The 13,763-nt window shown below is 39.6% G+C and overlaps 1 protein-coding gene across 6 annotated transcripts in view; it reads right to left on the bottom strand.

Moving 5' to 3' along the window:
• Positions 1-9,392, bottom strand: part of KIF20B (kinesin family member 20B) — an 85,033-nt gene extending 75,641 nt beyond the window's left edge. For 2 of the 6 annotated variants that reach the window (XM_039224738.1, XM_039224742.1), the window contains exons 1-4: positions 9,275-9,380; positions 5,687-5,834; positions 357-443; positions 124-240 (exon numbers count right to left, since the gene is read on the bottom strand). In XM_039224738.1, coding sequence (XP_039080669.1) covers positions 124-240; positions 357-443; positions 5,687-5,833 — 351 coding nt within the window. In that variant the 5' untranslated portion in view covers position 5,834; positions 9,275-9,380. Of the gene's footprint in view, positions 1-123; positions 241-356; positions 444-5,686; positions 5,835-9,274 lie in introns of all 6 variants that reach the window. The other 4 variants (XM_039224740.1, XM_039224744.1, XM_039224739.1 and 1 more) reach the window with 3 other exon arrangements.
• Between the last annotated feature and the right edge of the window lie 4,371 nt (positions 9,393-13,763).

Below are 13,763 nucleotides of genomic sequence, written 5' to 3'. Positions count from 1 at the left end.
CTAAAACCTATGTTCCTTAAGTAGCAGACATATATAGTTCATTATATACTATAATGTAGCAATTTAGCCAAAGCCAAATCTCTTCTACTTAAAAGAAAATCTTCAGTTTCACACAGGACTTACCTTGGAAAAACTGAATTTCTGTGCCATCTGCCCAGAGCTTTTCTCACTTAACCGACCAACAACGCTTTGAGGATCTTTCAGCAGAATAGTCTGTGAGTCTAGAACATACACACAGCCCTGGAACACATCAATCAATCAACAAATAAGTAAATAAATGCCCACAATATATAAATAAAAACAATGGCATTTTGCCCACTGAATGAAAGAAAAACCCAATTAAAGTCAATACAAACCTCAGACTCATGCTCTTTTTCTGACGGTGTAAATGGTCTTATTCGCAGACAAACCTGGAGATAATCTTTGGATCCCAAACTATTTGCCTTAAAAAGAACAAAATACTGTATTTAAAAAATACAAAATATGGCCTTTCAGAAACTTTACAGTGATTTTTACAGAAATTTTACAGTGGCTACTGCATAACCATCTGAGATCATACAGAACCTCTAAGCAATCAGTGATTCTTCTGTTTGTAATCATTTTATAAGTCTAAAGAAAAGCAAATCTGCTTTAAAAACAAATACCGCAAAAGACTTGATTTTCTCTACCTTCTACATTTATATTTGAAGTTTATAATACACCTCTTTTCTCTAAAATCCTGACCTTTATAACTAAAAACAAAAAATAGGGCTCTCCATCACTAAAACATAGAATTTCAAAATAAACTATAAGCAACCAGAATAGTCTATTAACCCAAATGTTCATTTCTATTTAAAAAAAATTTTCCTATACAGCATTCTCTTTACTACTTCCTTTGGGGAAGAAATTAATTCATTTTTTAAAATAATTCTAAAGAAATGTGGTTTTTTTTAGTAAAAAGGAAACAACTACAATTTACTAAAAACAAACTATAAAAACTAGAAAATCTGAACAGCCTTATATTTATTAAGGAAATTCAACTTAAAAAATAAACTTAACTTATAGCCCTTTAAGAACTTAACTCATAGCCCTTTAAGAAAATAGATAACACTTTTCAACTAATTTTGAGTATGACATAACCTTAACACCACGATCTGACAAAGATATCCTCAGAAGAAATTATAGAACAATATCCCTAATTGAGATAGATGCAAAAATTCCCTAACACAGTATTAGCCAATATACAAAATAGGATAATACATCCTGACCAAAAATGTTTTAACTCAGGAATGCAAGGTCAATTTAGCATTCAAAAATCGATTTGGGTAATTAATCACATTTAAAAAACAAAGGAACATTTATCTCTAATAGATGTAAAAAAAAAAAAAGCATTGAATGATGACAGGATATTGAAATATGTATTCAACATCCATTCACAAAAATTCTCAGCAAAGAGGAATAGACAGGAACTTCCTTCACCTGATAAAGAACATTTACAAAAACCTACAGCTAACATCATACTTAATGGTCAAAGACTGAATCTAAGATGGGTAACAAGTAACAAGACAAGGATTTCTGCTCTCACCACTTCTATTCAACTCTGTAGTAGAGGTTCTAGCCCATAATAATCAGGGGAAAGGAGGAGTGGGGAAAGAAGAAAGGAAGGAAGGAAGGGGGAGAAAAAGGAAGGAAGGGAGAGAAAGAGTGAGAGAGAGAAAGAAAAAAAGAAAGAAAGGGAAAGAAGGAAGAGGGACGAGGGAGGGAAAGAGGAAGGGAGGGAGGGAGGGAGGGAGGGAGGGAGGGAGGGAGAGAGAGAGAGAGAGAGAGAGAAAGAGAGAAAGAGAGAAAGAGAGAAAGAGAGAAAGAGAGAAAGAGAGAAAGAGAGAAAGAGAGAAAGAGAGAGAGAAAGAGAGAAAGAGAGAGAGAAAGAGAGAAAGAGAGAAAGAAAGAGAGAAAGAGAGAAAGAGAGAAAGAGAGAAAGAGAGAAAGAGAGAAAGAGGGGCGCCTGGGTGGCTCAGTAGGTTAAGTGTCCAACTTCGGCTCAGGTCATGATCTCATGGTTCATGGGTTCAAGCCCCACGTAGGGCCCTGTGCTGACAGCTAGCTCAGAGCCTGGAGCCTGTTTCAGACACTGTATCTCCCTCTCTCTCTGACCCTCCCCTGGTCACGCTGTCTTGTTCTCTGTCAGAAATAAATAAAACATTAAAAAAAATTTAAGAAAGAAAGAAAAAAGAAAGAGAACCAAGGAAGGGTGGGAGGAAAAGAAAAGGAAGGAAGCGAGGGAGGAAGAAAGAAAAGGCATCCAGATTGGGAAGAAATAAAATTGTCTTCATTCACAGACATTAGCATCTACATACAAAAATCAAACAGAACCTATAAAAACATCTCTAGAACTATTAAATGAGGTTAGCAATGTAACATGATACAAGATCAATATACAAAATCTATTATTCTTTTATATACTAGGAAGAAACACCAGAAATTGATTTTAAAAATCAATACCATTTGGAAGAGGTCAAAATCATAAAATACTTAAGGGATAAATTTGACAAAAGATGTGAGAGACCTACACCCTGAAAAACTAAAAAAAACATTGCTCAGAGAAATTAAAGGTCAAAAGAAACTGATACACCTTCTTCATCATTTGGTAAACTCAATATTGTTAAGATGTCAATTCTTCTAAAACTGATCTCCATATTCAATGCAATTGCAATCAAAATCCCAAGAGGCTTTTGCTGTGGCAATTGACAAACTCCCCTTAAAATTCTGACAGAAATGCAAAGTACCTAGAGTACTCGGGGCGCCTGGGTGGCTTAGTCGGTTAAGCGTCCGACTTTCGCTTAGGTCATGATCTCGCTGTTTGTGGTTTTGTGCCCCTCTTCGGGCTCTGTGCTTACTGCCAGCTCTGAGCCTGGAGCCTGTTTCAGTCTGTGACTCCCTCTCTCTCTGACCCTCCCCTGCTCACACTGTCTTTCTCTCTCTCCTAGAAATAAATAAAACATTAAAAAAAATTTTTTTTTCAAAAAAAAGTACCTAGAGTACTCAAAACTATGAAAAAGAAATTGGATGGGCTAACACTACCTGATTTCAACACTTATTTCAAAGCTACAGTGATCAAAACAGTGGGATATGGCAGAAAGACAAATCAATGAAACAATATTCAGAAATGAACTCCCACAGAGAAGGACATTTGATTTATAATAAAGGTGCAAAGGAATTGCAGAACAGAGAGCATAGCTTTTTCAACAGTCATGCTACAACAATTAGATATCTATACAAAAAAAATAATAAGGATTTGGATACACACTTCACATTGTTTATAAAAATTAAAAATGGATCACATCCTAATGTAAAACTAAAACTGTAAAACTTCTAAAAGAACACATAGAAGAAAATCTTTGTGGACTTGAGTTAGGCAAAGATTTCTTAGGTATCACACCATAAGTACAATCCACAGTAGAAAATATTAATGAAATTAAAAAATTCTGTTTTCCCCTCTTGCATTGTCAGTGGGAGTGCAAACTGGTGCAGCAACTCTGGAAAACAATGTGGAGGTGCCTCAAAAAATTAAAAACAGAATTACCCTACAACCCAACAATAGCACTACTAGGAATTTATCCAAAGGATACAGGAGTGCTGATGCATTGGGCACATGTACCCCAATGTTGATAGCAGCACTTTTCAACAATAGCCGAATTATGGAAAGAGCCCAAATGTCTATCAATTAATGAATGAAGACAGAAGATGAAGATGTAGTGTAAAGACAGATACAATAGAATACTACTTAGCAATGAAAAAGAATGAAATCTTGCCGTCTCCAACAACGTGGACAAAACTGGATAGCAGTATGCTAGGTGAAATAAGTTAGTCAGAGAAAGACAACTTCACTCATATGTGGAAGTTAAGAAACTTAACAGAAGATCATGGGGGAAGGGAAAGAAAAAAAATAATATGGCTACAAACAGAAAGGGAGACAAACCATAAGAGACTGTTAAATACAGGGAACAAACTGAGGACTGATGGGGTTGGGGAAAACGGGTGATGGGCACTGAGGAGGGCACTTGCTGGGATGAGCACTGGGTGTTGCATGTAAGTAATGAATCACAGGAATCTACTCCCAAAGCCAAGAGTTAGCTACTTTGACAATAAATTTTATATATATCAAAAACAAAAAAAGCTTCTCTTCTTGAAAACCACTATTAAAGGACTACAGGCAACCCCCAGAGTAGGAAAAAAATTTACAAAGCATATATCTGATGAACAAATGAATCTGAAAAATATAAAGAACACTTAAAATTAAATAATAATATAAAAACAATCCAATACTTTTTAAATGGGCAAAGATTTAAACTGACACTTTACCAAAAACACTCTAATGACAAATAAGCACATGAAAACATATTCAACACCTTTAGTTATTAAATGCAAATACCAACTTGATACCAATATATATCTATTAGAATGGCTAAAACTATAGACTACCCAGAAAAGCCAATATAAAATTAAAGAGAGGAACAAAGCTGGAGGACTCACACCATCCGACTTCAAGACATTCTATAAAGCTACAGTAATCAAAGGAGCGTGGAGCGCCTGGGTGGCTCAGTAGGTTAAGCATCCAACTCTTGATTTCGGTTCAGGTCATGATCTCATGATTCATTAGATCAAGCCCTGTACTGGACTCTGTGCTGACAGCGTGCTGCCTGTGTATGATTATCTCTCTCCCTCTCTCTCTGCTTCTCCCCTAGTTGTGCTCACTTGCTTTCTCTCTCTCTCTCTCAAAATAAATAAAACTTTAAAAAATTACCGATAAAGTTTACAAAGACAGAAAACAAACAGTGGTAGTAGGTACAGTGGTAGAAGGAAGTATTTTTACTTTTTTTTTTTTTTTAATTTTTATTTATTTCTAGGAGAGAGAGAGAGAGACAGCGTGAGCAGGGGAGGGTCAGAGAGAGAGGGAGACACAGACTCTGAAACAGGCTCCAGTAGCACAGAGCCCGACGCCGGGCTCGAACCCACCAACCGCGAGATCATGACCTAAGCGAAAGTCGGACGCTTAACCGACTAAGCCACCCAGGCGCCCCAGATTTTTACTTTTTAAACACTACTGAGTTATTTTAAGTAAGGCTTACAATTCCTAGGGGCATAGTGGAATATTTCATATTTGAGGAAATCACAGCAATACTTAACATATGTTGAACACCATGAACTATTAGCTCAAAATATTTCAGTTTCCACTAGATCACACTGTTTCTTTTGATGTCGTATCTTGGTGAAGCTGGATTTTTCAGCGGTTGCTATGATTAAAAAAAAAAAAAAAAAAAGTACTACCCCAAACCACTAAAGAACAGGAAATAAGGCTGGCACTATCTAACCTGATTCCAAAGCTTGAAAAGCTATGACGTGCACATAAGATATGCAAACCCTTACACCAAATAACTGTGGTAATTAAAGAAAGACCTTTTTTTTTTTCGTTTACATTAATATTTTCAAATGGCTCTAGGTTAAGGTAGAGTTATATATTAAGTTGCTTGGACCTACTACTTGGAAGAACTGGTATGTTATTTAGGATGCCATGAAAAAATTACTGAGATAGAGAAGGTTGCCTTAAACCCACAAAGTCTGGAAAGCTCTGAACAAACATGTCTGCAAGTGTGTGCACACCACACACATTTGCACTCAATCAACATAATACTTTCCTTGTACTTACCTCAGTATTTGAAGCAACTAAGGAAAATTCATGAGAGAGATTAAGCTTAATGCCATCAAAGTTTATTTCTGAAGGTCTTGCAATTGGGTCGGCACTAAAAACATAAGATGGTCTAGGCACTCCATCTTGATTTAAATTAGATTCCATTCTGCAAGAATTAACAGTAACTTTAGATAATTTTAATAAATTAGCATATAAGCCACCCATAGTTTAAAAAATCTGAGTCTAGCCCACTAATAACCCCCATATAACTAAATTTCTAGAGAAGGAAACATTACATCTGTAACACGATGATGGCCCATGGAAAAGACAAATGATTAAATTATTAAGATTCTGAATCAAGTAATCAAGTAAAGAACAGAGCCTACCACTACTATTCGTATGATCCAACTTATAGGTCAATTCAGCCAGAGATTTCACCAGTAAAGGTAGTCTATTAAGACAGTATAAAACATTCAGTCTCTGCCTGTAATCCTCTCAGAAATCAAATAATTGTAGAGTGAATTATAATCTTGTGTTACTTTAGTTACTTAATGTCTTCTGAAAATGTTACTTACAAGTCTTTGTAAGGTTTTAGCATTTAGGACTTAAATTCAGTTACCTGGACAATTGAAATCTTTCGGCTGATTTCTTCTAAATAATGCACGTGAAAAGTGAAATAATAAATGTGAACACATTCAAAACAGTACCTGACACATTGTAGGTGTCAAAAATTAAGGTAAATATGGAATAATATATCAAACTATTACAACTAAAGCATCAAGTCACTAAACATAAAGGTAAACTTACAGGTAACTTTAAATAAAAAATAATTTAACATTCAAATAGTTATTGACAATCTACTAGGTACATAATGCCAGGGAGAAAGAGAACTCCTTGCTGTTCTTTGACAATATTATGAAATATCCAGAACGGATATTTCTGGATATGAAATATCCAGAAACTAGGGTTTCTGGCTCAAGAAAATAGTAATGGGCATCCATACATATTATATAATATAATAAGGCAAAGACGGCCCCTGTATATTGGTCCAATGTTGTTTACTTCTTCACAGAATGCCAGGAATGTTAGTTCAAAAACCTATTAGGGGCCAGATTAAAATTTTTACACATCAATTTGCTTTTAACATAGCCCAAATAATCCTCTTTTTTTTTTTTTAAGTCAACTAGAGCCTAACTAGTTTGTACATCCCATAAAACTGCACCTAACTTCTGTTCAGACCAATTTGGGACTATAAAAATCCAAGCCACTGATGCCTCTTGACACTGTCTGACTCAGGGACACCCCACTGTGCTTCTGAGTAATATCACTTAAGACAATAAGCCCCCAAGTCTAATTCTCCTCTCCCTCCCCTCCCAACCTCCAGGTTCCCTTGCCTTTTTCTCCTTCTATGGGGTGGTCCTTTACTCTAGTTTCTGAAAGGTTTCACGCTGGGGTGGACCTCTCTCCTGTGTAATCCTGTCAAAGTGCTATCCCAATAAAGTTCCTTATGTGATGCTGCCATACTGTGGGCATATCTTTCTCCTACATCAGCCCTGAAACCCACAAACTCAATACAACAAAGTAGTTTTTTGTTTTTCTGTTTTTCCTAAACCTCAAAAAGACAAAGGAAATTATTTACCTTCAACAAAGCCCAGCAAACTGCAGGATCAATCAACCATACACTTTAGTATCTTGGTTGCTTTTGTCTTTATTGTATTATCAGTGATAAATAAAAATGGGATAATTGCTTAAAATGCAGTTTGATAGAATATTTCAAACACCCAATGTATGCGTGGAAATTGAGAAAAGAGGTTTCTGATAGAGTGGAAATAACAACTGATCTAGAACATACAAAAACATTAATTAAGCACTGGCTTGACATTACATAACTCAGATTTTATGGAAATACCCAGGAAATTGGAAGATAAATTTCACTTTTTGCCTTCAATTAATTTTTGGTTTAAAAAAATGATAAGTCTTCTATTAAATTACTGTATTAAAAAGAATATATCTCTTTTAAAAAGCAAGGTTATAATAGTTGGTATGTATTCACAGTTCAGTTTCAATGAACTAACTCTTAACATTTATAAAACTGCTGACTTGTACCGTCACAACCTGAATTCTGGTTAGGTTTTATTGAAGTGTGAGAAGTTAACTTCTTCCTAACTACACTAGAAATCTATTGAGGACAAGAAGAACTACTCTGTATTCCCTACAACAAATTCAGAGATGCATGAGGATAAAAATTCCCTAATGACTTAAATAATAATAGTAAAATCCTCTATACCAAAAAAATTTGGTACTACTTTTTTAGTGATATTATCTTCAGCAACAGCAGGGTTCAAGACCTGTTCAAGACCCGTTTCAAAGGCTTTACCCACAATTGAGAACCAGCATCTTTTTATCTTCTCTCCAGTGAGATCCCATGGCTGAACACTTGTGAAAAATAACAAATATGCTACTGAATCAAGTTTCTGAACGCCATTACAAAATACAGTCTCAAAAGAACCTCCTCCTAACTGAGGCGTCCTTTATATGATTTTGCAACTTTAAGTCCTGGGTCCGGGACATCTAATAAAATATATACATTGTTACCGCTGCTTCTGGGTAAACATACTACCTTGTTTTAAAAGCAAAAGTAAACCTTGGGTGCCTGGCTGTCTCAGTCTGAGCATCGGACTCCTGGTTTTCCATTGGGTTATGATTTCAGGGTTAGTGGGATCCGGCCCCTAGGGCTCGCGCTGACAGTAGGTAGCCTACTGGGAATCTCTCTCCCTCTCTCTTACCCTCCCTTGCTAGCCCGCTCGCTCTCGCTCTCTCGCTCTTAAAATAAAGAACTATTAAAAAAATTTTTAATAAAAAAATAGTGTGAACCTGAATCTGACCATCTTAAGCAAAGATTGCTTAAGGCAAGAACTTGGGTCAACTAATCCTTCAGCAAGGAACATTAGAGTTGTGTCAGGCAGGAATCACTAAAGCCGAATTAGAAGTTGGGGGAAAACATTCTAAACTGGGGGATGACAGTAGTCCTCGCATTCGCCGCACACACCCTTTTCCACTTGATACTGCAAAGCCCAAAGGGGCAAACCCTAGGCAGTGACAGCAGCGTGGAAATAAACGAACGTACGGCCACAACAAGGCTTCCCCCCCCACCAAAGAAGTCATATCACCTGCTAAGCAAACTGCTCACCTCCGGGATCCAGAAAACAAGGGTTGGCAATGGAGGCCTGCGCCTCAACAACAGCAACAATAGTAAAAAAAACTTTAGGGATTGCAAACACTTGGTGCCTACTATATACTGGCACCGTTTCTGATAACTTTACATCTTATTTTATCTTCACAAGAGCCGGAAGAGATGAAGTACTATTATTACTACACTCTTTTAACAGATGAGGAAACGGAGACCCAGAAAGATTACATAAGTTGCCTTGCCTCACTCAGCTAAAATGCGGTGGAGGCGAGATTTAACACCCAACCCAAGTAATATGGCTCAACCCTGCGATGCGCAGGCGGTGCCCGCGGTGCCCCAGGAGCACCCATCGCTCTGCAACCCAGTTTCCCGAGAGGAACCTCAGGGGCGTCACGATCCCCTGGGAAGGTACTCACACTGCCAGCGCCGTTTCCCAGCCTCGGGTCTGGTATTTGCGCAGTCACCCACCTCGCACCCTCACCTGGGCCCACCTCTTCACCTGCACAAGTTGCCAGGCCTGCCAGAGCTGCGAACAGCACGGCGATGTTTCCTTTTTCAAATTCAAACAATGGCGGCCAAATCACCGCACTGCACGCTGGGAGTGGGCGGGGCTTCCGGAACGGCGCCTGGGAGCGCGGAGGCTAGAGCTGGAGGCTTCTCGCAAGTTCTCGGAAGGAGCTTTCAAATCTCGGATGGATGTCGGAATGCCCCGGAGTGATGTGCGATGGGGCTCGTGGGTGGTCTGCGTGCGGAGGGTCGGAGCTGCCCGCAGAGCACAGCGCGCCGCGCGGGGCGGGACGCTGCCTGGTGGCTGCGGCGGGTACCACCTCCGTTGGCACGGACGCCAATCTCGGATGCCGTCGTGGCGGTGAGACGTAGCGAAGGCCTGGAGGTGAGGCCGCTGCCACCACACTTAGCCCCGCGACTCCCCCAGGGACCGGCCGAGGAAGGGGGACTAGCCTCTGCCCCGGCCGGACCCTGCGGGCGGAGCTGGCTCGCGCCTCCCGAGAGTCGCCTAGAACTAGTGCTGTGCGCACCCGAAGGGTCACTTCCCTCGCTGCGGGACCCCACCTGTCATCCCCAGCCGCCCTATTTCCCAGAATAGACTCGTATAGCATTTTCCTTTTCCTTCCTTCCTTCCTTCCTTCCTTCCTTCCTTCCTTCCTTCCTTCCTTCCTTTTCATTCTGAGAGTATAAAGTACCTATCGCTGCGAGGCGCTGTGCTACGACAGTCTCAAATTCCATGCATAGGCAAGATCTTTACCCAAAATGTTCAGGGCCAGTACAGCCTCCTCTGCCTCTTTTAAAATGATCCTCTTCTGCGAGTGCGGTGCTGTGATATTCATGGCAAGCATTTATTACTGAGGCCATCTCTCCCTGCTGTACTTGATTTTAAAGAAAAAGAACTGCTAAGGTTAATTGAGCGTGTACCTTGTGCAGGTGCTAAGCATATAAAATGGATCGTCTTACTGATTTTGAGAACAACCCTTTGAGGTAGATAGCATCATCCCCGTTTTATAGAATCTAAGGAAACTTGAGTTCATATGGTTAAGTAATTTGCTAAAAAAGCATATGGTTATTAATGGAGGCGCTGGGATTTAAACTCAGCTGAATGACCACCCTCTTACATATGGTCGTATTTTTTACTGTTTTAGTAGTACTGGTTAGTAGTAGTTTTCGAATACCTACTTTGGTGAGCTACAGTCTTAATTACCTTATTATTCTATATATCTCCTACTTCCCCCTTCCCTAGCTAACCCACTGCCTCCTCATTCAGTTCACAATTATTCTTTCCCCACAAAATAATTGTATTTGAGGTGAGCCAGTTTGTAGTAGAGAAGAGGATGCAGGGCCAGGAGTTAAAATGAACAAAGAGGGGCGCCTGGGTGGCTTAGTCGGTTAAGCGTCTGACTTTAGCTTAGGTCATGATCTCGGGGTTCATGGATTCGAGCCCCGCGTCGGGCTCTCTGCTGACTGCCAGCTCAGAGCCTGGAGCCTGTTTCAGAGTCTGTGTCTCCCTCTCTCTCTGACCCTCCCCTGCTCATGCTGTCTGTCTGTCTGTCTGTCTGTCTCTCTCTCTCTCTCTCAGGAATAAATAAAAAAATTTTTAAAAAATGAACAAAGAAAGTCCATGTAAACGGGAAGAAGGAGGAAAATTAAAATAAAAAATTAAGCCTTCCTGTCTAGGCTGGAACTCAAGTCTAGTGGGCTCAGTATCAAAGTCTCCCTTGCTCCTTCAGTCAGATCTACCCCTAAATCTGTGTTTCCTTTCATACCTCATAATGCCTTTATTGCTTTTACTAGCTGTTACTGATTCTCAGCTCTTGACCCCTCCAGGTGCTACATTTATTTATTATTTGACAAGTACTTAGTGAAAACCTGCTGTATACCAGACCCTAGGCTGGGAGTTAGGTTAACAGTGGAGCAGAGGGATACATGTTTCTGCCCAGTTACTCAAGACAAATAAAAAAACCATTCTTGGGTCCTCCTTTTCCCTCACCACGCTCATCCAGTGCATAAACAGATATCTCTGTTGTACTGTTGTGTTATGAGTGAAATAAGTATGTTTCCCTTTTCGTTAGCCGGACCACCATACCTAGCCTCCCAACTTGTCTTCACCTCAAGATTCTGCAACATTCTTTGTAGAGCAACCAAACTAATCTTCTCAAAATGTAAATAATCAAGTCACTCCCTGGCTTAAAGCCCTTAAGTGATTTCAGAAGAGAAACAGGGGCACCTGGGTGGCTCTGTTGGTTAAGCGTCCGACTTTGGCTGAGGTCATGATCTCACAGTTCATAAGTCCGGATGCTGCATTGGTCTCTGTGCTGACAGCTCAGAGCCTGGAGCCTGCTTCGGATTCTGTGTCTCCCTCTCTTTCTCTCTGCGTCTCTCCTGCCCACGATCTGTCTGTCTCTTTCTCAAAAGTAAATAAATATTTTTTTTAATTTTAAGAAAATCATATTTATATTTTTAGCAAAGAAAACATGCAAAAGAATATACAAAATACACTAATGTTAGTGTAAGAAATAAGAAATTAAAGTCTACGTACATAAATATCACACACGCACACATTTTTTTCCTGTTTTTTTAAAGAGATATTCAAAAACTGTAAGTCAGGAAATTAGCTGAAAATGGTTCCTATGGGGGTGGGAATGTTATGCAAGGATTAGTGATGGCAGTTTGACTTCTCTGAGTAACCTTTTTTTTTTTTTTGAAATCTAGTATTGCCCTTTCAAAACATTAAGTCCAAAACAATGGAAATAAAAGCAAGCCCTGAAATTTAACACACACAAAAAAAAAAAGACCTGAACATGCCTGTATATCAAATTGCCCACCTAACCGTACAGAGTTCATTCAATTAATTGAGCACAGTTCTCCACGAACTGGAGTTAGGAGTTCTGGGATACAGTGTAAGAGCAAAAAGTGCAAAGAAATCAATGAAGTTACTGAACTTAGTTTGATGTTGAAAGGGGTATTGGTATAGTAGTTTTGAAACTACTGTGCATGCGTTACTGGAAAAAGTGAACGAGTAAATATATTCATGTTGTTTGGAACCAATTTTCTCACTGTGGGAGAAGGGAGATAACAAATCTGGAATGACAGAAGCTAAGAAAGAATCCCATAGTGTTGGATTTGAATTGGTGTTAGTAGAATAAAGCTGTGGGTTTTTTTTTTTTTAATCTCAATTGGTCCATTGACAGGGCCTAGAGCTAGCGTAGAAACTCTGACACCCCAGTAACAATAAGCACACTAGCATCAAGCCACCCAAGTGGTTTCTAAATACCATTCTCATCCCTAAAAGGTATCAGTGCTCCTTGGAGAGAAGGCTGATTCACATCCAGAGCAAGGAAATGACAAAGTGAACCTGGAACACTCTTGTCAGAAAGCAAAGAGGTCCTTAGAGATTCACAGAGTCATTTCAAAGGATACTGGACTTGGCTCAAAAAAATTTTTTTGTAGTTTACTCATTTTTGAGACAGAGACAGAGCACAAGTGGGGGAGGAGCAGAGTGGGAGGGAGACACAGAATCTGAAACCGGCTCCAGGCACTGAGCTGTCAGCATAGAGCCTGATGTAGGGCTCGAACACATGAACCATGAGATCATGACCTGAGTCGAACACTTAACCTACTGAGCCATCCAGGCACCCCTGGACTTAGCTTAAAGGACCTTCTGTTGACCATACTTGAAACAATCTGAGCATCAAAAAGAATAATGATAGTGAGAGATTAAAACAGATTTAATTTGCCTAAGTGTCCATCACCTGACAAATGGATCAACAAGATGTGGTTTATCTATACAATGGAATACTACATGCAATGAGAAAGAATGAAATCTGGTCATTTGTAGAAACATGGATGGAACTTGAGGGTGTTATGCTGAGTGAAATAAGTCAGGCAGAGAAGGACAGATACCATATGTTTGCATGTATAGGTGGATTAGGAGGAACATAACGGAGGACCATGGGGGAGAAGAAGGGGAAAAATAGTTGGGGAGAGGGAGGGAGTCAAACCATGAGAGACTCTGAATGCTGAGAACAAACTGAGGGCTGATGGAGGTAGGGGGAAGGGGAAGGCAGGTGACAGGCATGGAGAAGGGCACTTGTGAGGATTAGCACTGGGTGTTGTATGGAAACCAACTTGAAAATAAACTATTTAAAAATTTAAAAATAAATAAAAGATTAGGTGGCCAAACTGAAAATAAATAAATAAAACAGATTTAATTTTTTTAAAGTTCTTTCCATAAGAGAAAGAAGGAGAGATGGAAAGGGGCGCCTGGGTGGCTTAGTCGGTTAAGCATCCGACTTTCGCTTAGGTCATGATCTCGCGGTTCATGGGTTCAAGCCCCGCGTTGGGCTCTGTGCTGACTGCCAGCTCGGAGCCTGGAGCCTGGTTCAGTCTGTGACT

The sequence above is a fragment of the Hyaena hyaena genome, unplaced genomic scaffold (genome assembly GCF_003009895.1).
Source record: "Hyaena hyaena isolate Hyena2069 unplaced genomic scaffold, ASM300989v1 scaffold_1760, whole genome shotgun sequence".
NCBI classification, from domain to species: Eukaryota; Metazoa; Chordata; class Mammalia; order Carnivora; family Hyaenidae; genus Hyaena; species Hyaena hyaena.
The sequence above is the reverse complement of the archived record's forward strand: the minus strand, read 5'-3'. Positions and strand labels throughout refer to the sequence as shown.